The sequence below is a fragment of the Geotrypetes seraphini genome, chromosome 13 (assembly GCF_902459505.1).
Source record: "Geotrypetes seraphini chromosome 13, aGeoSer1.1, whole genome shotgun sequence".
Taxonomy (NCBI): Eukaryota; Metazoa; Chordata; class Amphibia; order Gymnophiona; family Dermophiidae; genus Geotrypetes; species Geotrypetes seraphini.
In genome coordinates this window covers 60,685,468-60,710,268 of record NC_047096.1, presented here as the reverse complement: position 1 = coordinate 60,710,268, position 24,801 = coordinate 60,685,468, and the positions used below count along the sequence as shown (strand labels likewise).

The following is a 24,801-nucleotide window of genomic DNA, read 5'->3' as shown; positions in this document are numbered from 1 at the left end:
GTCTTAGGCAACTCCCAGTGCATCCCAGGATGCACTGGGAAGGAGGCCTAGGACTCTGGTTGTCCGAGAGGCCTTAGGATTCTGAGTCAATCAGGGCCATAGGACCCTCCCTGGTGCATCCCAGAATGCACCAGGAAGGAGAAGGCCCGCAATTTTGCAGTGACGAGCCTACCAGCAGGAGGGAGTGGGTATCCCTCCTGCTGGGGGATGTCTTTTGGGGGGGTGGTAGCAGGAGGAATTGGGCACTCCTCCTGCCGCAGTCATTCGGGGGAGGGGTCTTCAGGGGTTCTGGCAGGAGGGAATGGGCATCCCTCCTGCTGGCCAACTTAACAGGGGGAACGGGTTCCCTGCTGCAGCCGCTAAACTGATCGCCGCAGGGAGATTCCCTTGCGGCGATTAGCTCAGTAGCAACAAGATTCTCTAACCGGCGCATGTGACATGGACGCTGGTTAGAAAATCTGGGTGGTTAGGTGGGGTTAGACATCTGTCCGTTAGGAAAGATGTGATTCTAGGACACCCGTGTGCGATTCTCAAAAGCTGCTTAGGTGGCTACCGAGACTGGGTGTCCTATACAGAATCCGGCCCTTCGTGGTGGAAATTACTTTGTTCCACTTTGGCCTCTACATATTTTTTTTATTTTTTTTAAACTTCGACTCCGCCTACAGCCTACAACTAAGCGGCTTACAAAATGAAAAGAAAACATGCACAATAATAATAAACCCCCACCCCCATAAAAAACTGGGGCCAATAATGTCTGCCCTTCTCATTCACAAGCTGTAAATATTACCCGTCTCTCTAAACTCATTTGCCCATAGAGGGAAAGGCCTGCTTAAACAAATGATACTGAGAATTTGTCCTGGTCCTAAGAAGAATTTCTTTCTTTCTTTCACAAAAAAGCCTGAGGAACAAAAGTTTGCAAACCACTCCCAGCATCCCCTTCCTCCTGGAGTATGTACACACGGCCATCAGTGCTAAGCCATTCCTCAGCTGGTGAGCACGGTGGTATATTGTGATTTATTAGACTGCTCCTTTGCCTCATTTGACTTCCCTTCTATTTTACCTAGTAGGAAGTATGAAGAAGTTGAGGCAGTTAAGAGATGAAGCTTTTCAGTGTTTAGAAAGATCCGGACTCCATTCGATTCGCTTTGTCACTATGCTGATAGATAACGAGGACTGAGTTTTCGTCTTGGTTAAAAGGGCCAGGTTAGACGCCTGGCCTTGATTTCTTTTTTTTTTTTTTAATTACTTTTCACTATGTTATGTAGCATTTGCTCCTCCCTCCCCTTTTACAAAGCAGTGGTAGCGGCCGCCACGCAGCAAACGCTCCGACGCCCATTAAATCCCTGTGGGCGGCAACAGCATCTACCAAGCCTTTATAAAAGGAGCCCTTGGATTTTATTAGCACCTCTGTTTATGAAAATAAAAAGTTAAAAAAAATAAAAATAAATTCTAGGCTATACTCAGTATCTTATCAGGGAAAGATTCTTGTTTAAAGAGAGGTACTATGCATTTGTTATTTTACGTTCAAATAAAGTGGAAGTCTGATTGAGTTTGGCTTTAGCCTTGGTCATTCTTACAACTGCCCTTGTGAGGGAGCACCTAGAGCAAGGGTAGGGAACTCCTGTCCTCGAGAGCCATATTCCAGTCGGGTTTTCAGGATTTCCCCAATGAATATGCATGAGATCTATTTGCACGCACAGCTTTCAATGCATATTCATTGGGGAAATCCTGAAAACCCGACTGAGTTCCCTACCCCTGACCTAGAGAGATGCGAGTGCTCTTATTTGAATTTATTTACCCCACCACCATTTTACAAAACCACAGCGTGGATTTTAGTGCTGGCCACAGCGGTAACAGCTCCAATGCTCATAGAATTCCTATGAGCGTCTGAGCTAAAAGCCGCACTACTGTTTGGTAAAAGTAGGGGTCATTTACTTATTTATTTATAAATTTGTAACCCGCCTAAAACAAAGACAAAATATAAAATGTTATAATGTCCTTGTATCACTCTGTGGTACGGCTGTACCTTGAATATTGTGTGCAGTTCTGGTCACCATATCTGAAAAAAGATTTAGTGGAATTAGAAAAGATATGGAGAAGGGTGTTGAAAATGATTAAAAAGGGATGGGACGACTTCCCTATGAGAAAAGGCTAAAGCGGCTAGGGCTCTTCAGCTTGGAGAAGAGAGGGCTCAGGGGAGATATGATAGAGATCTATAAAATAATGAGTGGAATGGAAAGGATAGAGGGGTATCGCATGTTCACTCTTTCCAAAAATTCTAGGACTAGGGACATGTGATGAAGCTACTAAGTAGTAGATTTAAAACAAACTGGAGAAAATATTTCTTCACACAATGTATAATTAAACTCTAGAATTTGTTGCCGAAGAATGTGGTGAAATCAGTTAGCTTAATGGGGTTAAAAAAAAGATTTGGGAAATTCCTAAAAGGGAAATCCCTAGGCCATTATTGACATAGCAACATAGAAGATGACGGCAGATAAGGGCCATAGCCCATCAGGTCTGCCCACTCTACTGACATGACTTGGGGAAATCCACTGTTTATTCCTAGGATAAGCAGCATAGAATCTGTTTTGCTATTTGGGATCTAGCTAGGTACATGGGACCTGGGTTGACCACTGTTGGAAACAGGATACTGGGCTTGATGGACCTTCGGTCTGTCCTAGTTCTTATGTTCTTATGTGAGCCAAGTATAGGACAACTAAGCCATTGTGACATCACTGATGAAGTTGGCTCTTAAGCATTGGTGGGATGAGGCATTATGACATCACACTCTGAGCTCTGGAATGTTGCTATTCTTTGGGTTTCTGCCAGGTACTTGGGACTTGGGTTGGCCACCGTTGGAAACAGGATGCTGGACTTGATGGACCTTTGGTCTGTCCCAGTACAGCAATTCTTATATTTTTATAAAAACAATACAGACATATTATAACCACTGTAGAGACTCTTCTACTCTTGCCTTCATGGCTTCAGCTGTTGGTACATGACAAGGTGAATTTCAGCTGTGATTTTAGCAGGTTTTCTTAGGTGCTTATGTGGTCTTCCAATCTAAGCAACTTGTTATAAAATGACCTCTGGAGCTTTTCACAACCTCCATTTTTCTCCCCCATATGAGGAACTTCCGCTACCTTGGTGTACACAGCCCAGAAAAGGCACCTAAGCAGTCCTCAAAGCTTGAATCTCGAGACCTTTCTTAGCCTAATACGGTATTATCTTGTTCAACTATTTTCCTGGTTTTCTTTTCAACACTTTGAGTCAGAAAGCAGGAAGGCTGTGTGCTACAAAGGATGTAGTTCATCTGATATACTGCAGCTGTACAGTCCTTCCTTCCTGCCAGCTTTCTGCTTCCTGAGAGAGAGAATTTAGGGCGCAAGGGGCAGGCAATCCTATCTAACTTCCCTTGACCAACCTTTGGTGCAGATGCAAAGACAACTTCCTGGCCTTTAGATAAAATGAATGGCTTTAGGTCACCTGCCTTCTTTTCTATGCCAGTGCTGGCAAAAAGGCTGGCGAAAGCTCTTGAGTAGTGCCAGCTGCATGTCTGGGCTGTCTGGGGCTAGGTGTCTTTCTATAAATGCATTTCCCACTGCACACAGGCACGCATGCACGCGCACACACACACAGAAGCTCGCTGGCTCACTCCACCCAGGTGTTTCCTGTCGCTGCATGTAGCAAAGCAATGCCTGCTCTCATGAATTTTCAGAGGGGGTAGAGGCTTTGCTCAACACACTTCAGTTCAGCCCTGGTTTTGTTCCAGACACAGCCAAGAATGACCCCCCCCCCCAAAAAATAAAAATTTATGTTAATGCAAATGGCCAGAGAAACTTCAGCAGCCCTTTTGGAAAGCCAGCCGACTCATGGGTCGTTTTACTAAGCTGAGGTACCCGCTGGCACACACTTACCACAACTTAAAACGGACGGACCATGAGACGCACCGAGGCGATATATTCCTAACCCGTGTGCGCGACCTGTGCGCGAAAAAAAAAATATTTGAGAAACCAAACAGCGGCGACTCACGACATATCAGTAAAAGACACTGAGCATCAGAGTCATCCTTCGCTGCTTGTTTTTCACTTTCCAAGTTTCGAGAAGTACCAGGTAATCATCTCCTGTTTCTCCGAGACTAAAAAAATATTTTACATTACATTACATGAGACAGGGACAACCAGTCCCTGCCCCCACACCATCATCGGGCTCTTCCAGATGTGTGTGTGAAATAAATCAATCAATAAGTGCGAAAAGTGCAAAAGTAAGGTACAAAGCAACACACAAATGAGTACAGACAGGCAACAATCTCTGAGAGAACCCCCCCCCCCAAAAAAAAAAAAAGCAAGAATCACAACGGGCCGACTTAGCTGGAATGAGATGGCAAACGAACTTCCCAACAGTAAAGAAGAACGCCAAAGAGTGGGTCAACCAGGCATGGTTTCGGGAAAACTCCCTTCCTCAGGAACCAGAATGAACTCCTCTGAAGACCGTCGAGCCGGACAAGGATTCTCCGGAGTCTAAAACAAAATTATTAGGACGTTTTGGACAATCAGGCCCTAACCACAACAATTTAGTTTACACAGGGTTGACCACCGTAACAATCTGGTAATACAAGAACAAATATTAGAGGGAAGTTATTTAAATCTAGACTAACTTCTTGTAGTATAAAAGTATCATCTACTTATGTGAAAAGAAATTTACCCGGAACTAAAGAGAGAACACTTAATGATGTCATGTAATCATTGAAAAGGATGGGGGACAATGGAGATCCCTGAGGCACACCACAGTCCGAAAACCAGGCTGTGGATGTTTTCCCACCAGTTTGTACCTCATACTGTAGGTTCTTAAAAGTATCGACCTTTATAAAGAGATTTACCCAAGGTGGTATAAAACAAATGCAGCTTGACAATTTATATTACGTTACAGAATAATAATTGTAAATACTTGGATTCAGGTGAATTAAATCCTAGTAACAACATTGAAAGAGATAATACACTATCAGAAATATACACATTAAAATATTACAGTAGAACATTTATATAACAGGATTATTTATATGTGTTGGCAGAATCCAAATGATACCCTATAATAGGCAGCATGGAAGAACATTCCACTGGCTCCCAATACAACCACGCAATATCTTCAAACAACTAGTATTAACGTTTAAATGCTTCCACGACATGACACTTCACTATGTAGCAAAGAAACTCCCAATATACCACTCTCAATAGTCCCTCCGTTCGCAATGGGAACACAGATGTTCCAACTCTCCAGCAAACAGCCTCCACCGGGAGACAGCCCGAAAGCAATCATATTCCTATAGCATACCTAAATTATGGAATCAACTCCCTCCTACCAGAAACAGTAAATACGCTTCTTTTCATGGACTGGATCAATTCTGGTCTCAAACTTTGACAGACCTTGCTTCGACATACCTTACCTAAGAACACCTGTGCCTGCTAACCAGTTTTTCTACCGTTCACTGCATAAGAACATAAGAATTGTCGCTGCTGGGTCAGACCATGTGGTCCATTGTTCTCAGCAGTCCGCTCCCACGGCAGACCCCAGGTCAAAGACCAGTGCCCTAACTGAGACCAGCCCTACCTGCGTACGCTCCGGTTCAGCAGGAACTTGTCTTTGTCTTGAATCCCTGGAGGGGACAGGTTAGAAAGGCTGGGGCTCTTCTCCCTGGAAAAGCGGAGACTCAGAGGAGACATGATAGAGACTTTCAAGATCATGAAAGGCATAGAGAAGGTAGAGAGGGACAGATTCTCCAGCCTACTGGGAACCACAAGAACAAGGAGGTACTCGGAGAAATTGAAAGGGGACAGATTTAGAACTAATGCTAGGAAATTCTTTTTCACTCAGAGAGTGGTGGGCACCTGGAATGTGCTTCCGGAGGTTGTGAGAAGACAGAGTACACTACAGGGTTTCAAAGAAGGATTGGATAAATTCCTAAAGGATACGGGGATTGAGGGATACAGATAGAGGTAGAGATAGGTTATGAAAGGGTATAGATAGAAGGATAAAGGGGACTAAAGGGTTTTAGACAAGGATCACCTTACAGGTCATGGACCTGATGGGCCGCCGCGGGAGCGGACTGCTGGGCACGATGGACCTCTAGTCTGACCCAACGGAGGCAACTTCTTATGTTCTTAACAGACTTCGGAAGAGCGTTCCAGTTCTTTACCACTCTCTGTGTGAAGAAGAACTTCCTTATGTTTGTACGGAATCTATCCCCTTTTAACTTTAGAGAATGCCCTCTCTTTCTCCCTACCTTGGAGAGGGTGAACAACCTGTCTTTATCTACTAAGTCTATTCCCTTCAGTATCTTAAATGTTTCTATCATGTCCCCTCTCAGTCTCCTCTTTTTCAAGGGAGAAGAGGCCCAGTTTCTCTAATCTCTCGCTGTAAGGCAACTCCTCTAGCCCCTTTACCATTTTAGTCGCTCTTCTCTGCAGATATGTTAATATCCATTCGCGACTATGATTTATTTTCTTAGATTCTGCACAGCATGTATTCTTAGTCACATTCTCTATAAGTTGTAAGTTATTGATTCTATAGCTTTGTGTCTTTGATCCGGTAGCATGTTATTGACTCTGTAACGTACGTATCTCTGTTCCTGAAAACTTTGTGTATGTATCCTTGTAACCCGTTCTGGGCTCGTGGGGAGGACGGGCTATAAAACTGAATGAATAAATAAATATATTATATGTAGACATGATAGTCACAATGTCAGCACAATAGAATGGAAAATCTTAACAGGCAGCTGAGGACAGCAAGTGCAGCTGAGACATATGGATAGACAGGATAAGTAGGACAAAGGCATTGGTATAAATAAGCAGGTGGCTAAATTGAAGGTAAATTGCATGTACAGCCGACTAAGGTATGAGGAACTGGTCTTAGTTACAGGGTGCCAAAACCAAGCAGAAGAAGAAACGCCCAAGGCTGGGAGTGGAAACGGCCAAGTAGATCAATGACTTGCAATGGTCGTTTTGGGTCATTCATTTTCATAACAACAGTGTTTGCTTATATTGAACATAAGAAGTTGCCTCCACTGGGTCAAACCAGAGGTCCATCGCGCCCAGCGGTCTGCTCCCGCGGCGGCCCATCAGGTCTATGACCTGTGAAGTGGTTCCTGACCATTTCTATAACCTACCTCTACTTCTATCTGTACTCCTCAATCCCTTTATCCTTTAGGAACCTATCCAAACCTTCCTTGAACCCCTGAAATGTGCTCTGGCCTATCACAACCTCTGGAAGCACGTTCCATGTGTCCACCACCCCTTGAGTAGCTCCTATTTGCAATTCACTGATTGCCTCTACTTAGCCAACTTAAGTGTGTTCTCCATAAGCTAACTCCAAAAATTCAACAAATTCATCTTCAAGATAACTATTCTATTTTACTTCAGTTCGATCTATCTGCAGCGTTTGATGTGGTTCATCACGATGTTCTGCTTCAGTTACTCTCAGATATGGGTCTTCACCATGTAGTTTTGGACTGGTTTTCTAAATTCCTTTTATATCGTTCTTACTCAGTGAATTTTGAAGGTAATACTTCCGACTCTTGGCAGCCTTCTTGTGGAGTTCCTCAGGGTTCTCCACTCTCTCCAATTATATTTAATCTTTATATGACCACCCTTAATATTTTTAAGCCGTCTACTTGGGAAACTCTATTTACTTACGCGGATGACATTTTCATATTGACAAGAGATAGATCCGGACACTTCTGATTTAGCATCTAAAGTAAATCTTTGCATCTCTAAACTTCAAGCGTGGGCCCAGTCTGTCCGGATGAAACTTAACGCATCTAAAACCAAATTATTATGGCTTGGCCCAAAATTGGATTGTCTTCCTAGTTCTGAAACATTGGCTTCTGGATCCCCTTTACAAACTGAGTTTTCTGCTAAGATTCTGGGAGCCCTCTTCGACTCCTCGCTTTCTTTCAAGGAACAAATTAATTCTGTGATTAAAAAATGCTTTTTTAATCTGCATATGCTGAAGGTCAGACATCTCTTTCATCACCATCACGTTTCTATTTTAGTTCAGTCAATTATATTATCACAGCTTGATTATTGCAATGTCATCTACCTCAGTATTACAAAAATCTGCCTTTATAGATTACAACTGGTTCAGAATACTGCAGCGAAACTGATTTTTGGGAAACGTAAGTTCGATCACGTGACACCGTTGCTTCAGAGTCTTTATTGGCTTCCTGTTTAATTTTAGAGTTCAGTTTAAATGTGCTTGTGTTATTTTTAAAAATTTTTATGGTATCTTCACTCCTCTAGTTCCTTTATCCTAGAATCTTTACAGATTCTCTTTTGCAAGGGGCAACCAACAATATAAAATTATCTCTCCCTTCTAGAAAAGGGATTAAGGGAGTTAAGATTTTTGGCCAATCTTTGATTTTTAAGTTTTCTCAACTTCGGAACGATCTTCCATTCCTTATAAGAAGCTCTGGTTCTCTTCTATTTTTTCATATGCTCTTGAAAACTACTTTATTCACTAAACATTTTGGAAATTAATTCTTTTCAAAATTTTTATTTTATGGTTTATATTTTTTTAAGTTAACTATTGTAAACCGGGTCGAGCTTTCTTAGAATGAAGACTTGGTATATAAAGCCAAGTATTAGATTAGATTAGATGGTTGCCACAGGCATTAGAAGCTTGGGAGACGAGCAAGGCCTTCACCTGCTTCCTCAAGGAGAGACAGTCTCGAGTTAGACGTAGCCCCCTGAGAGTATTTTCCAGAGTGTGGGGATACTTCTGAGAAGGCTCACTGGCAGATGTCACATCCTGTGATTTGATATGATGACGGTACAGTTAGGGAGGCTCTTTGAAAGAACCGTAGAAGCTTCAGAGGTGGGGAGAGCTAATCCTTGGGCCAATATTCTGCGATACTCTTGAAAGCTTGTAAAGTTGTTCCTCTTAGAGCAAGTTTTAAGCATGTTTCACTGAAAACAGATGGGAAGCCCCAGTGTTATATTTTAAAAATTAGTGGCCTAATAGGAGACGAATGAACCAAGGGAATGAATAATTTGATATCCAAAGAGGCACCAAACTAACAAATTTTGGCATGCACATTTTAATAGATTTATGCAAATTACTGCCCACTTTGCATTCCCAGGCACCACTCGCAAGCGCAATGCCTATCTGTTTACCTACCCATCCCCAAAGGGATGCACCTACAAAAGATTCCTTAATAGAACTCTCTCATTCCAAGCTGGCAGATGGACAGATTGCCTGACCACCCTCATCTCATCTGCCCCATCTTACTCATCCTTCATGAAATCTCTCAAATCTTACCTCTATGATAAATTTCTCTAGACCCTCCCCTCCAAATAACTAAACTCTACCACCTCTCCCCCCCGATCTCTCCTTTCCTCACCCTCAATCCAATACTTCAATCCTTCTTACTTGCCCCTCCCCTCTCGACACCCTCCCTAACTGATACTTGTCATTTACCACTCTTTATCCTCGCTATATAGGTAACTATCTTTGCATAGTAAACCGCTACAACCACATTATACAGTCTCTTGCACTGTATCTTACTCTATAAGTCTCTCGCACCGTATTTTCACTGTATAAATATCTCTGCTGAATATGTACAGTCCCCTGCATTGTAAATTGCTCTCAACTGCATAGTACATTCCCTTACATTGTATCTTCGCTGTATATGTACAGTCTATTGTAAACCGCTCTGAACTGTTTGTGGTATTGCGGTATACAAAAATAAAAGTTATTATTATTAATAAGTCTGCTGGAACCAGATGTTTACAAGAGCAAAAATACAGTACTGTATATTCACTTTAAAATATCAAAAGGAAATATCTACAGTCTGTAAGCATATTCCAGAAGACAAACATTACAAGGGGGCTGCTGAAAAGTTCTCAGCCCAACCAAGAAACAAATGATATGGATCCATGAAACTTGCTTCTTCACACTTTTTTGTTTCTTTATGAAAAGTGCCGAGAAAAGTGTTAAACAACTTGTAAGTTTCACGGCTCCACGTCATTCTTTTCTTGGTTGGGCTGAGAACATTTCAGCGGCCCCTCGTATTGTGATGTCATAAGGCCTCATCCCATCAATGCCTAATAGTCAACCTCATCGGTGATGTCACAGTGGCTTGGTATCCCTATACTAGATGCATTTGCTTCATCGAAATGAAAAAGTGTCAAAAGAAGCGCGGAATAACTTGTACGTTTCATGGCTCCACATCATTCTCTTCACGGCTGGGCTGAGAACTTTTCAGCGGCCCCTCATAGATGTAACCGAAGCAGAGACTCCACTAGAGGTATTTAAAGAGAAATTACACACACCTGTAGCTATTAATGACATCAGCTTCTACAAGGATTTGGAATGACAGGGATACTGGGGAAACACGGAACTGGCATCTTTAGTCAATCTGAAAGGTATGTAAATTGGAATGAAGCACTCATTAATTCTCTTTGAACCTACCAGGCTGACGTCACATCTGTATCCTCACTCCACTAATACATATGTTATAAGCTCATGTGGGCAAGGACCTCATAACCACATGCTTATTCTGTGTGCACGTGAATAAACAGGAAGATGATACAGGATGTAAGGAGGTAACAATTCTGTTACCCATGGAGAAGTAATCAGGTCTGGCCTCTGAGATGACAGAAGTACATGAGGAGAAAAATACCAATTACATGATTTCTCCTCCACCTAACCCCAAATCCCTGAGAGGGCGGCAAAAATTAAGAGCCATGGAAAGTTTTTGCAGCCAGTCTTTATGGTATGACAGTCACACAGCTCATTTTTCCTAATTTCCATGTGTAGCCCGGGGAAAAGCTGTCACACTCTGACATCAGCTGCTCAAACTATTTAAAATCTTGCCTAAACCTTTCGGGCCCGATAGTAAAAAAAACAATACAAAGCCTGAGCTCCTATATTTATGCTCCTAAGCTATGCCCCTACATATGTGCCCCTTTTTTCAGCTGAAACTTCATCTTTATTTAGGAGCATAATGGTTATTTCTATGTTCAAATCTGTTTTATTATGAATACAAAACAACAAGTAACAAAGACAGCAAAGTCAAAGGAAAGATCATCCAACGATACAAAAGTTATCGCATTGTTTTGGTGGAACAAGAATGGAACCCCCCCTCCATCTCCTGAACCCCACCCAAGCAGCAATAACCACCCGTACAAAATCCACCACCACCCTTGTCCCATGAAGCAAACAGAAGTCAAGCAACAAAACTCCCAAACGCCAAAGGCCCGTGCTCTGGTGGCCCTTGGCAGTCACAAGAGGTAAGCCCTCCCCCCCAACAAACAAACAAATCAACAAAACAAAGGGAAAAGAGAAGAAAAAAAAAAGGGAAGTGCCTGCGGTCTGCGATCCCGGGAGTGAGCGCGATGAACCTCAACAAGGCTAAGGAAGAGGATTCAAAAGGAGACTGCGACCTCTAGGAGATAAGGAATCCAAATAGAGCATAATGGTTGTTTCTAAATGTAGGCCTGCCATTCATTTACCTAGATTGATAATCAAATTCCCCCCCTTACATTCCCCCCCTGTTGTCACCCACATTTTCTGGTCATAAATGTAACATAGTAACATAGTAGATGATGGCAGATAAAGACCCGAATGGTCCATCCAGTCTGCCCAACCTGATTCAATTTAAATTTTTTTCTTCTTAGCTATTTCTGGGCGAGAATCCAAAGCTCTACCCGGTACTGTGCTTGGGTTCCTACTGCCGAAATCTCCATTAAAACCTACTCCAGCCCATCTACACCCTCCCAGCCATTGAAGCCCTCCCCAGCCCATCCTCCCCCAAAAGACCATATACAGACACAGACCGTGAAAGTCTGCCCAGTATTGGCCTTAGTTCTTCAATATTTACTATTATTTTCCGATTCTAGATATTCTGTGTTCATCCCACGCTTTTTTGAACTCCGTCACCGTGTCCCTCTCCACCACCTCTCTCGGGCGCGTGCTAAGACCATTTTTACTACAAATAGCCTTTTTGTATGCTTTTGTATTAATGACAGTGTGTTATTGCAATTAGCACATGACCGTTATAAAACTTTACCATGCGAGGACTTACCGCCATCCATTTTGTAGGCAGTCAGGCCCAGACTCTCTTCGGGATGCCGAACGTTAGGCAGCAGTGGGCGTCCTACCATTTAATTGTTTTAACTGGTGCTAAATACTGCTAAATGACACAGTAATTGACCATGTTGTTTAAAACCAATTACAAAACAAAAAGGCGCCACTACGCGGCCTCCGGGACCAGCACCTAGGTCCCTGGCAGCCAATGGTGCATAGTGATGCCAAAGTCCAGAAGTGGGTGTGGTTAGGGACAGCACCAGACTTCGGTGTCACTCTGTGCCGCTGGCCGCAATTCTGTTGGGACTCTAGGCGTTGGAAATGTAGACTTGTGAAACCCTGACCTACATTTCCAGCGCCTAGGGTCCCGTTAAGCTGCGATTTGGGAAGCGGCGTCTGTCGGTGATTGACATGCGGCAGGCACCTGCTTTGTAGGGCTCATGCGGTATTCCTGTGCTAATTGATTAGCACAGGAACACCTAGTTTCCTCCTGTGAAGCCCTCTACAAAATGCTAATTTTTTAGCACATGGTTAGCACATGCAAATTTGGCAGTTACTGTAGGACGCTTGAGTGCCTCCCATAGCATGCCATTTTAAGCTGTATTAGGCATGCATTAGCACCTAGCACAGCTTACTAAAAAGGCCCCTAAAGAGCATAAATTCTTTGAATGCCGTGCCCTTTGTCTCCCTCTAGAGTATTGGTCTGGTTGTACATCTTTGTGTCATCTCTAAAAAGGTACTGTAGATCTCTAACAGCTTATTCTAGACCAGTGGTCCCCAACCCTGTCCTGGAGGACTACCAAGGCCAATCGGGTTTTCAGGCTAGCCCTAATGAATATGCATGAAGCAGATTTGCATGCCTGTCACTTCCATTATATGCAAATCTCTCGCATGCATATTCATTAGGGCTAGCCTGAAAACCCGATTGACCTGGTAGTCCTCCAGGACAGAGTTGGGAACCACTGATGTAAACCGTTTAGGTAATATACAGTACTGTATATAAATTTTCAAATAAATAAATATATCTTAGCAGTTAGTAATGAAGATGTACAGTAAGATGTTCTTGTCTTCGTAATGGTAGCAGGTGGTATACACATTTTTAAAATAAATAAATACTTCAAAAGGTAGGGAGGTGGGTGTAATGGGAGGTTGTTGGTAGATATATTAATGTTATTTTAAGTCTCTTTTCTTATGTTCAAGCTGTTAATGTCTTTTATTGTTAACGTTAACAAACGGATTGAATTATAAAAGAAATATACATTTTTATTTTTTTAATAAAGTTAATTTAGGCCTCCTTTTATGAAACTGCGATAGCAGTTTCTAGCGCAGGGAGCCGCGCTGAATGGCCCGCGCTGCTCCCGACGCTCATAGGGACTCAATGAGCATTGGGAGCAGCGCAGGCCATTCAGCACAGCTCCCCACGCTAGAAACGGCTATCGCAGTTTCATAAAAGAGGGGGTTAGTGTCTATTTATACTACTCTCTCATTGTACTCGTCTTAATTACTGATTTTTGTTCCTTATATCAACTATGTTGACATAATATTCTTTGTAAGATTTATTATATGTTTGGTTTTGAACATAAATACTTCAAAAGGTGCGTGTGGGTGTGTGCGTGCTCATAATACATTCAGAAAAAAAGGGCCTTGCCACATAACGAGGTCCTTTTACCAAGCCTTGGCAATCACAAACACGTGCTTACCACAGCTTAAAATGGTGGGCCGAGGAGTTCAAGTTTAGTAACGTCATATTATCCTGCACCATTGACAATCCTTCTGGGCAGCTTAGAATCTAAAATTCGTTAATATAATTAATACACCAATTCGCATAGGCATGAATTTAAGGATAAAAGGTTGAACTACAATTTTTATAATAAAGAAAAAGGGAGGTATATAGAATTTGGTAATCTTCTGTTATGCAGAACTCCTCCAGCACAAGTAAACCCACATACAGTTCTATATTAGCAAAATTTACCTTTATAATTTATAAGCATCTTCGAAGAGAAGCGTTTTAAGACCTGTCTTAAATTTTTCAAGAGAATTCAATAATAATTTGACAGGGATAGCCATGCAGATGGTAACCCGAAATGGGAAGAACTACGACTGCCTAAATTTTCCTTTCTGGTGGGCAAATTTGTGCTCCAGCTATAGATATGAAAAAATGAATGCCGATAGCTTGGGGCACAGTAATTTATTTAAGCTGGTTTGGAGGCCATTGACATCATATATTACTTCACTATAGTAGGTCTTTGATTATGAGTCAGTTTTGGTTTATTTTCGTACACATCCAGGAGGGGGGGGGGGCTATTTCTGTCCTAATTTGACTTTTGAGTATGTCCACCAGGGGTGGGAAGAGGGTGGAAGGATATTTTTTAATCTGAATAGGGTAAGGTTTTTGGGATAGTCTATATAGTATATAGTGTTTTATTGAATAATCATTGGGTGGGGGGAGAAAATGGTTGGTTATGCATATTTGTAAGTTGAATATGCTTTTATTAACTTATTATATGATGATATATATTTGTGTATTGCACTTTTGAAGTTTAGAAAATATTTTTTTTTTTTAAAGAGAATTAAATAATCTAAGGGATAATGGTAAAGAGTTTCAAAGTTTGGCGCCCTGCAGAAAATTCCAGCTATGTGTCCACTACCCATATGCTAAAAAAAAATAAGGAGAGTGTTTTGTTTTGGGTTTTTTTGGGGGGGGCAGAGAGTGGGCAGTTCTGTGCTAGTCAGTTAGTGGATCAACATTACCATGTGGTAGTTAGTGCAGGATTAACACATGAGCTCATATTGCCTATGAATTAGGTGGCGGTAAGGACTGGCGCGCTAATTTTTGGAAATGGCTATTAAATCAGAAAATGGAAAAATCAGCCATTTTCTGGCCACGTGCATGGGAAAGACTCGTATTTTATTTCACTCGAAAAGGTAATTTTAACAAAGGAAAAATTGATTTTAAAAATTCTGTCATAGTCTCTGTTATGCCACTAGCTTGAGCAAATCAAGGTGCGCTACGGGGGTTAGCGCGTCGGACATTTCATCACGCGCTAATCCCCGCGGCAAGCCAAAATACTAACGCCTCATCAATGGAGCAGCTAGCGCAGCAGCGGTTTAACACGCGGTATTCCGCGCATTAAACTCCTACCACGCCTTGATAAAAGGATCCCTAAATCTGTAAAGTTGTCTCGGTGACAAATTTAGATTGTAAGCCCCCTGGGGACAGAGAAATGCCTACGACTGTACCGAGTGTAACTCATCTTGGACTACTACTGAAAAGACATGAGCTATAGAGGCACAGTAAGGCCATTTTTTTGCCGCAGCTTTCTAAAAAGACTCCAGAATGCGTTAAAATAGATTTTACAAGTTTTTAATAAATACAAATTGTAAATCTGATGTAGCCATGTTTCGCCATAAGGCCACCTTGGAATCAAACACTTGGGGCTCCTTTTACGAAGGTGCACTAGCGTTTTTAATCGCACGCACCGGATTAGCGCGTGCTAGCCGAAAATCTACCACCTGCTCAAAAGGAGGCAGTAGCGGCTAGCTCGCGGGGCAATTTAGCGTGCGCTATTCCGCGCGTTAAGGCCCTAGCGCACCTTTGTAAAAGGGGCCCTTGGATTCATATAGGTCACCTAAAAACTGCGATTTTCAACCAGGACTACAGAGCTCGTCTTTAAAGAAGTGGGCAAAACAAGGATTACAGTACATAAGAACATAAGCAATGCCTCCGCCGGGTCAGACCTGAGGTCCATCGTGCCCAGCAGTCCGCTCACGCGGCGGCCCAACAGGTCCAGGACCTGTGCAGTAATCCTCTATCTATACCCCTCTATCCCCTTTTCCAGCAGGAAATTGTCCAATCCTTTCTTGAACCCCAGTACCGTACTCTGCCCTATTACGTCCTCTGGAAGCGCATTCCAGGTGTCCACCACACGTTGGGTAAAGAAGAACTTCCTAGCATTCGTTTTGAATCTGTCCCCTTTCAACTTTTCCGAATGACCTCTTGTTCTTTTATTTTTCGAAAGTTTGAAGAATCTGTCCCTCTCTACTCTCTCTATGCCTTTCATGATCTTGTAAGTCTCTATCATATCCCCTCTAAGTCTCCTCTTCTCCAGGGAAAAGAGGCCCAGTTTCTCCAATCTCTCAGCGTATGAAAGGTTTTCCATACCTTTTATCAAACGTGTCACTCTCCTCTGAACCTTCTGGAGTAACGCTATATCCTTCTTAAGATACAGCGACCAATATTGGACGCAATATTCCAGATGCGGGCACACCATCGTCCGATACAACGGCAGGATAACTTCTTTTGTCCTGGTTGTAATACCCTTCTTGATTATACCTAGCATTCTATTCGCTCTCTTAGCGGCCACTGCACACTGTGCCGTCGGCTTCATTGTCATGTCCACCATTACCCCCAAGTCCCTTTCTTGGGTACTCTCAGTCAATAACATCCCTCCCATCGTATAGTTGTACCTCGGGTTTCTGCTTCCCACATGCAATACTTTACATTTCTCAACGTTGAACTTCATCTGCCATCTTGCTGCCCATTCCCCTAGTTTGTTCAAGTCCCTTTGCAATTCTTCGCATTCCTCTTTAGTCCCAACTCCACTAAATAGTTTTGTATCGTCCGCAAATTTTATTATCTCACACTTCGTCCCTGTTTCTAGATCATTTATGAATATATTAAATAGCAGCGACCCGAGCACCGAGCTCTGCGGAACACCATAAAGAGGGACGTTTTGCCTCTTTCACTTCTTTGAAACATACGTATGGATTACCAGAGACGGACCTTTTCGCATATTTTCAGGTTCATTCGTTGACTGCTTGTCATATAACGGAGGATTGCCGGGAGGCCCTCTCTGAGATGTTTAGTCTGTCTGCTCAACAACTAATTCCTCTTCGATTCCACCATGTGGGGTTACGCAATTGCCAACCAAGTGTTAATTTTGAGATTTTAGCGGCATCGTGGGCAGAGGACCTTCAGTGTAACCTTTCCGCCCATCAATTGCAGTTAGTATTGAAAAATTTGAGAAGGTGTCCTCCAATATTACACATTGGGAATTACAATTTAAGATTATTTTATGTCTTTATATTCCACCTATATGAGCATACCGGATGGGCATTACTCAATATCATAGCTGTCCTAAATATGCTAAGGCTCATGCGACCTTGGGTCATATGTTCTGGTTCTATCCCCACATTATTCAGTTTGGGACTCGTTTGGGTCAGTATACTACATCACTGTGGGGCTTCCAACCCCACGAGCACTTTTTGGATTCTACACTATAACATCACTCAGGATTGGCTGCCTTTGTAACTAGAGTGATGCTGCTAGACAAGGCGGCCATTTTGTCAAACTGATGGTGTAAAGAGCACCTGACCTATAGCCAATGGAGATCGTTGATGATAGTAAATGCCTCCCTGGAACGTAGGCAATTTGTTGATATTGACATGGGACCTAGTTGTCGCTTTTGCTTGATTTGGGAATATTTTTGGATGGATCATACTCCTCAAGCTCGAATTTGTGAATTTGAATGCTTATGCATTGTGTGCTCCTGGCATGTTTTGTCTGTATGGGAGGAGGGAAAGGTTGGGGGGATGGGATTAACTTGTGCGTATATAGCAAAACTGTTTATTGGTCAAAAGCACAATCAAAAACCAACAGAATAATAATACAACATAGACCAAATTTTCAACTTGTGCGTATATAAAAGAAACCCGTTATACTTTGTTTGCAATGTTTTTCTGCACTTTGCCATTTAATAAAGATATTTAAACATACAGTACAGGTCGCTTAAAGCTGGGTGCTTACATTTGGATACGGAGCCTAGGCGGTAGAGAGGAATATGGTGACGGAATTCAAAAAAATGTGGGATGGACACAGAGGCCCTCTAATTAGAATATCAATGGTATAAACTGTAAATGATACAACTTATAGCATCCAGTTGACTATAAAGATACTTGGCGTAATTTTAGATTGTACTCTTACAATGAAAAATCAGGTTGACTTGTTGGTTCGAAAGGGCTTTTATACTTTGTGGAAATTAAGAACTATTAGAGCATACTTTGATGTTAATTCCTTTCGATTGCTGGTTCAATCACTTATCCTTAGTCAGTTAGACTACTGCAACATTGTTCATCTTGTTGGTACCCAGAAAAACCTCCACAGAATGCGCATAATTCAGAATGCAGCAGTCGGACTAAGTTTCAACTTGGGGATGTTTGACCACATTACCGATTCTTATTGTCAACTGCGTTGGCTTCCAGTTGAGGCGCGGGTTAAGTTTAAGCTCGGCTGCATTTGCTTTAAGGCACTAACAAACTCAATTCCTGAGTATCTCATGGAATCTTTTATTATTACAAGTTCTAAACATTTTAGAAAAATTGTATCCACTGTTTTCATTCCCCTCACTTAAGGGATACAAGAAATTTCAGGAACGACTGCTATCTTTTCAGGCAGCCTCATGGCCTAAGGATTTAACTCATATATTTATATTTCCAATTTCGTACCAACAATTTTGTTGTGTCTTAAAAACGTAACTTTTTAGGGAATCGTTTAGAAGTTAGAATCTGGATCCTTATTCATTTGTATTACTAATTTTTTTTTTTTTTTATCTCTTGAAAATTTATTGAAAATTTTATCAAAATACAAAAAAAGGAGAGAAACAAATAATCAATATCAATACCATAATCGTGGAACAATAAATGAGTAAAAACAATTATTCAAGCACAACAGAAAATCGTTAGATACATATAATCAGAGGTAAAAATATTCTATGGTGTTGTGATAAGTAGCGGGAAGATATTCAAGGAAAGAAAAAAAAGTCAGGAGAGAAGAGGGAAAAGAAAGAAAAAGAAGGGTGATGACGGAGGGCGAAAGGTAAGTAAGAAAGCAACAAGGGGTGAGAAAGAGAAGAGAGAGTCCCCCAGAGGCCAGAAAAAGAGAGAGAGGAAGAAGTTAGAAAGAGAGATATAAGATATAAAAGACTTTAGGCATTAACTTATGAGCTTAATGGGATACAAGTGGGTTTTATGTTCTATTATGAAGAACTAAGGGCAGAACTGGGCAGACTTGCATGATCTGTGTCTCACACATGGGAATTTGGTTTAGGATGGGCTCGGGAGGGCTTTGATGGGAGCCCAGCAATTTGGGTCATAAGGGATGGAGGTGGGCAGACTTTCACAGTCCGAGTGCTGCAAACGATGAGATGGTTTGGATAGGTTGGCGTAAGCTTTGACGGCAACTCTAGTGGTTGGAGCCTAAGGACTTCTAAGGCCTGTAGCCCAGAAATAACTAAGAATTAAGACACTTTAATCTAATCATGAAATTGTAATGCATGGAATTAGAGCGCAGACTGGATGGACCGTTCAGGTTTTTATCCGCTGTCATTTACTATGATACAGCTCCAATCTGACTGATTTTACACTTACTATTACGGAAATATCCCAGAATCGATTACAAATAGCATATCTAGTTATATTCCCAAAAGATCTCTGCGTTCTGAGAATATGGCCTAGCTGAAGACGATTGTGAATCCAAGGTTAGCTGATACTAGCAAAAAGACCTGTTGCTGTGCAGGAACTCTCTGGTAGGACAGCTACGGATTTGTTGCGAGAGGTATTTTTAGAAAGAAAGGCTACTGAATGAATATATGTATTGGTGCTTTTATTGATCAATCAGTGGGTGGGTGGGTGGGATAAAATTATTGCTTAGATATGCTTATAAGTCAAAAGTGCTTATCTTGGTTTGCTATATGTCCACATACATGTTTATTGCACTGTTAATATTTTAAAATCAATAGTTTATTTTTAAAAAATTACTTAACACAGTTATTTCTTGATGCTTTCTTTTACAGATCAACAAACCAAAAAAGAGGGACTTAAGAGGTATAAATTAGAGAATGACACGGTGACAAAATTCATCACCGTTCCATCCCCGTGGATAACCGCGGGAAATAATCCCATGTCATTTTCTAGTGTCTATCTCAACCTCAGTCCTTCTTCAGAGCAAAGCTTGCGGGTCAGTGGTTGTGGCCATTCATACTCTGATTCTTATGGGAGCCAAGGATAATGAAGCCATTGTGACATCACTGATGTGATTGGCTCTTAGGCACTGGTGGAATGAGGCATTATGACATCACAATATCTGCTCTGGATACCAGAGACTGTCATTCTGTAGTGTCTGTTTCAACCTCAGTCCTTCTACACCAGCATTCTTCAAAGTATAGCTTGCGGGTCAGTGGTTGTGCCCAATTATACTCTGATTCTTCCCTCTCTCCTTAAAGAATGACATGAAGATGGTTTACTGTGGTTATCCGCGGGGACGGAAACGGTGATGAATTTTGTCACCATATCATTCTCTAGTATAAATCCTTAGAACCGAGAAGGTGCTCAGATGGTAAGAAAACCACAAATCGGGAACACGCCCCTGTAAGTGTTTTCAGTAGTCTATCATTGCGCCATCTTCAGTCGGTAGAAAAGTTTTAACTGTGTCTAAATAAATATTGAAAAGTGTTCATTTCTGTATAAAAAAAAAACCCACAAACTCCAATCAATTTAAGTGCAAGTTGTTTTGAAAAAAAAAAAAAAAAAAACTTAGCTTGAAATGAGGGTAAGGGAGTTAGGACGTTGTCTCACTCCAGCAGGTCCCGATGCGTTTCGCCAGCGGCTTCCCCAGAGAACCCCGGGAGCGAGACAACGTCCTAACTCCCTTACCCTCATTTCAAGCTAAGGGCTCCTTTTCCGAAAATGTGCTAGCGTTTTTAGCGCGCGCTAGCTGAAAAACTACCGCCTGCTCAAGAGGAGGCGGTAGCGGCTAGTGGGCGGGGCATTTTAGCGTGCGCTATTCCTCGCGTTAAGGCCCTAATGCACCTTCGTAAAAGGAGCCCTAAGGTTTTTCAAAATAACTTGCACTGAAATTGATTGGAGTTTGCGGTTTTTTTTAAGTAAAGAAATGAACACTTTTCAATATTTTTATTGGTTTTCAAAGGAAAATACAACAATATGTACCAGTTGTAAAGAACAGAAAAACACTGTACATGAAAAATATAAATGCAAAGCATATAGATGGGAGAGTTCAGTTTACAGTTTAATAGAAGGAAATGAAGGTATCGTTAAAATGGTTCAGACAGTGGCGCACAAGACGCTAGTATGCTGACAATCCAGGTCCGAAAATTCGGCGCAAGACAGAAGTGCGCGGGGGGAAAAAGTAATTTTTAAAGAGGTCCGACGGGGGGTATGGGGTGGCAACCCCCCCCCCCCACTTTATTGGTTAGTGTTCGCGCTGCTGTTGGAAGGGGGTTCGGGGGGGTTGGAAACCTCCATTATAACAAAAACAGAACTTTTTCTGATTTTTTTCAGGAAAAGTTCCGTTTTCTCTATAATGTGGGGGGTTTCACCCCCCACACCCCCTCGCAACGGCAGCGTGAACACTAATCAATAAAGTGGGGGGAGTTGCCACCCCCAAACCCCCCGTCGGAGCTCTTTAAAAATTACTTTTTCCCCCGCGCGCTTCTGTCTTGCGCCAAATTGTCGGCACTGGATTGTCAGCGCACTGGCGTGCGATTATCCCATCACCCATTAAAACACTGTAATATATGGTGCAGTGTCTAAAGGGAGAGTACGTTGTATTTAAAGATTCACAATGTCTTAAAAGAGGTGCCCAGAGAAGTTCATATTGGAGAAGATTGTTGTTTCTTTCAGCTAATACTTTTTCGTATTTACCGGTCAAACACACACAGTTCCACCAAGTGCGGAATTCAACCTTAGACAAATCTTTCCAGTTGTAGAGAATGTTTTGAATAGCTAATGCCATTAAAAGAGTAAACAGTTTAATCTTGCACATAAATAACCGAGTATGGAGGCCTTGTGCCATAAGGATTATTACGGGAAAGGAGAGAGTTTCTTCCATATCCAGGATGGAACTTATGGTGCTCCAAACCTTGGTCCAATAGACATGTGAACAAAAGGTGGATTAATGCGCCATGTGAGAGAAGAGGGGTCCATGTGACTTTATGAAGTAGAAAATAAATAGATTGTAATAGTGACACTGATCTAATGGACTTAAAAAAATGAATCCAAACTGTTGGCCAATCTATCGCATCAGATGGTAAATTCAATTCTTGAAACCATTTGTTCTCAGCAAATGGAGCATCATGTATAGCCATTTGGAGCAATTTATACCCTAAGGAAGCTTTACCACCCATTTTGGAAATTTGGGTAATATATAATAGGAGACTCGGGAGGTTACCTAAGGTGGATATATTGGGATATGCTTTCTGTAAGCAAAGACGTATTTTGCAACACAGTTAAAACCTTTCGACCGATTGAAGATGGCGCAATGATAGACTACTGAAAACACTTCCAGGGGCGTGTTCCCGATTTGTGATTTTCTTACCTTCTCGGTTCTAAGGATTTATACCTCTTAAGTCCCTCTTTTTTTGGGTTTGTTGATCTGTTCAGAACTTTGGGGCCATTTGTTGCCAAACCTTTATCCAGCAGTGGGATTGGGGATCCTTTCTTTTAGACATATCTTTTTTTTTTCCTCTTTTTGTAAACCTGATGAACTGTTCACGATCTATAATTATGTTTTTAATTCGTGTCTACGATATTCTATTAACTATACTGTTCTTAAGTTCTGTTTCTATGCAAACTTATTTTAGTATTTTTAGCTAAGAATTTAAAGGTTCGTTGGGTTTTAAGATTATGTATACGGTATAGAAATTTTTTAAAATAAATAAATAAATATTACAACTACTATTAATTATTTCTATAGCGCTACCAGACGCAGTGCTGCACAGAATCACAAAGAAGAAGAAACATTGTTAACTGCCCCGAGTAATAAAAAAATACTTCAAAAAGCATTTCCTGAAAACAAAACTTCACTTGAGGCTGCTATTATATATTATCTTTTCCCAACAATGATTTCTCCCCGAGTTTTAAAAAAATCTATTTTTATTCAACTGGGTCATTCATTACTTGCTAGAAATGCTCTAGCAATGTTTTTTTGAACTGAAAAGCAGGAGTAGAACGGCCAGGATGGGAGATTCAGAGGGACGGGGTCGATTGTAAGCTCTTCGGAGCAGGGACCGTCCATTAAATGTCAGAATATACAGCGCTGCGTACGCCTTTCAGTGCTATAAGTGATAAAAGGTAGTAGCAGTACAAGCGAGACAAAAACTCTGATACCCTGCGACATCAAAATTGATTTAAAAAAAAAACAAAAACAAACACCCCAACAACAAACATTCAATATTATAGTGAATTTATAAGTCAACAAAACAGGTCCTTAGGTAAAAGTCCTTTTTGACTCATTTTAATAGGCCTCTGTACTTTAGAATTAATAATTTGCCTTTCCTGAATCCAAGTTCAAAGTGATTTGCATGTGCTCCTGCAATAGGCAGGTCTCCACCAGCTTAAATTGTACCTGATGAAATAAGAGGGTGGCCTGATTTTTCCCAAAATCACCCGGAGCCAAATTTAACCAGGATTCTTAATCCGCAGGTCTAACCACTTCAGCCTACTAGACCTTCATTTCCAAAAGTAATGCTTTGGACGTTGTACCTAGCGCGGTAAAGGCTACTCCGAATGTTGAGCAACTTTCCCCCATGCTTTGCAACGCGCTTCCATTTTTAGCCCCGGCAAGAGTGCAGGAAACTCTTTGTCTCTTTAGCCCCATTTAGGAAGTTTTAAAGTACTAGTTAAGGCGCGATTTACCCAGTGGATTACTTCGCCATTTCAGAGCTGATTAGCAGTAGCACCTATGCAGAAACGATCAGTTAAGCGATAAGGAGACACTTTTGCAGGCTAGCCAGGCGTTGGAGCGCGGTGAACGAGGGAGGGAATTCGCACCCTGATCTGCTAGACTTGGCCGATAGCTGGATGACATCCCTCTCTTCCATATTTAGCGCGGTATGTTCAACGCGTCTTACCGTGTCCCAGTTTTAATGCTGACTCTTAACTTGAATTTCTCTGTTACCTTTATTTTTTAAAAAATGATTAAAAAGGTAAAAAAAAAAAGAAAGAAATAGGGGCTTCTCTATGTATCTAGCCCCCATGACCAGCGCTAGCCCCTAGGTCGAGCTGTGTAGCCACTGCGGTCTCACGGATCACCGAGTCAACTCTATCTGGAAGGTCAAGACTCTTCCTCCAGCAAATACAAAGCTTGGACCCTTCCCTGTCGACTGTACCTGTGCAAGAGAGCAGACCCCCCTTCCTGAGCTATTACAAACCTCTAAGGGGGCACTTCAGTCCCATCTCAAGAGACACAACTGATTTGGGGGTTTTTTGGCCTTAGTTCAATGAGACTAGCATACTCTTGTCTGCAAAAATCCCTGGCTTTCTCCGGGTACTTTTGGCTACACGAACACAGCAGCATGGGCCATGGAGGTATCAGAGCAGATCCTGCACGGGCTCCCTCCCTCTCCCTCCTTACCTTCACCCCTCCAAAGGGGGCATCGCTCCTCCTGGCCACTCCATGCTTTGCGCGGTCAGGAATCCGTCAGGCCCGTCTCTGCCTGCGCGTTGGGTGAAGCTCGACACCAGTCTGAACTTGCCTGGGAGTCTCTCTCTCGCTCTCTCTCATTTCCTGTTGAATAATGTTGAGACTGAGCCGGCGCTCGTTTCCTCATAGTGCAAGGGAAGACGGCACGGAAGCTGCACATGTCATGGTGATAACAGCTCACCCACATGCTCCTAATGCAGGGGTGTCCAATGTCGGTCCTC

The 24,801-nt window shown here is 42.0% G+C and overlaps 1 protein-coding gene across 6 annotated transcripts in view; it reads right to left on the bottom strand.

Moving 5' to 3' along the window:
* Positions 1-24,801, bottom strand: part of ARHGAP27 (Rho GTPase activating protein 27) — a 125,911-nt gene extending 101,110 nt beyond the window's left edge. For 2 of the 6 annotated variants that reach the window (XM_033918738.1, XM_033918739.1), the window contains exon 1: positions 24,309-24,348. In XM_033918738.1, the coding sequence (XP_033774629.1) occupies positions 24,309-24,333 (25 nt within the window). In that variant the 5' untranslated portion in view covers positions 24,334-24,348. Of the gene's footprint in view, positions 1-10,328; positions 10,363-23,793; positions 23,866-24,308; positions 24,349-24,511 lie in introns of those variants that run through there. The other 4 variants (XM_033918741.1, XM_033918743.1, XM_033918744.1 and 1 more) reach the window with 4 other exon arrangements.